General features: G+C 43.4%; 1 protein-coding gene across 1 annotated transcript in view; it reads right to left on the bottom strand.

Annotated features, from left to right (window-relative positions):
• Nucleotides 1-853, bottom strand: part of KLRG1 (killer cell lectin like receptor G1) — a 20,451-nt gene continuing 19,598 nt past the window's right edge. The window contains exon 5 of the mRNA XM_032270350.1: nt 1-193. Coding sequence (XP_032126241.1) covers nt 157-193 — 37 coding nt within the window. The 3' untranslated portion in view covers nt 1-156. The remainder of the gene's footprint in view (nt 194-853) is intronic.

Genomic DNA, 853 nt, shown 5'->3' on the forward strand with positions numbered 1-853 from the left:
AAGCCCTGTCAAAGCAAGAGATGGCTAGTGCTTCATCCAGCCAAAGAGGTCAAAGTTGTTCTGGAAACTTTGGTGGTGGTTGTGGAGGTGGTTTCAGTGGGAGTGACGACTTTAGTCACGGAGAAAACTTCAGTGGTCGTGGTGGCTTCGGTGGCATCAGTGGCAGCGGTGGATTTGGTGGCAGTGAAGATGGCTGTAATGGATTTGGTAATGATGGGAGCAAATTTTGGAGGAGGTGGAAGGTACAATGATTTTGGCAGTTACAACAATCAGTCTTCAAAGTTTGGACCCATGAAGGGAGGAATCTTCGGAGGCAGAAGCTCTGGCCTCTGTGGTGGTGGCAGCCAATACTTTGCCAAACCACAAAACCAAGGCGGCTATGGTGGTTCTGGTAGCAGCAGTAGCTATGGCAGTGGCAGGAGATTTTAATTAGGAAACAAAGCTTAGCAGGAGAGGAGGGCCAGAGAAGTGACAGGGAAGCTACAGGTTGCAACAGATTTGTAAACTCAGCCAAGCACAGTGGCGGCAGAACGTAGCTGCTACAAAGAAGACATGATTTAGACAAATACTCATGTGTATGGGCAAAAAAAACTCGAGGACTGTGTCTGTGACTAATTGTATAACAGGTTATTTTAGTTTCTGTTCTGTGGAAAGTGTAAAGCATTCCAACCAAGGGTTTTAATGTAGAATTTTTTTTTTGCACCCATGCTGTTGATTGCTAAATGTAATAGTCTGATCGTGATGCTGAATAAATATCTTTTTAAAAAAGAAAGAAAGAGAGAGAGAGAAAGAGAAGGAAGGAAGGAAAAAGAAAGAAAGGAAAGAAAGAAAGAGAAAGAAAGAAAGAAAGAAA

Source organism: Sapajus apella, unplaced genomic scaffold (genome assembly GCF_009761245.1).
Source record: "Sapajus apella isolate SASKATOON/1434 unplaced genomic scaffold, GSC_monkey_1.0 scaffold209, whole genome shotgun sequence".
In the NCBI taxonomy this organism is placed as follows: Eukaryota; Metazoa; Chordata; class Mammalia; order Primates; family Cebidae; genus Sapajus; species Sapajus apella.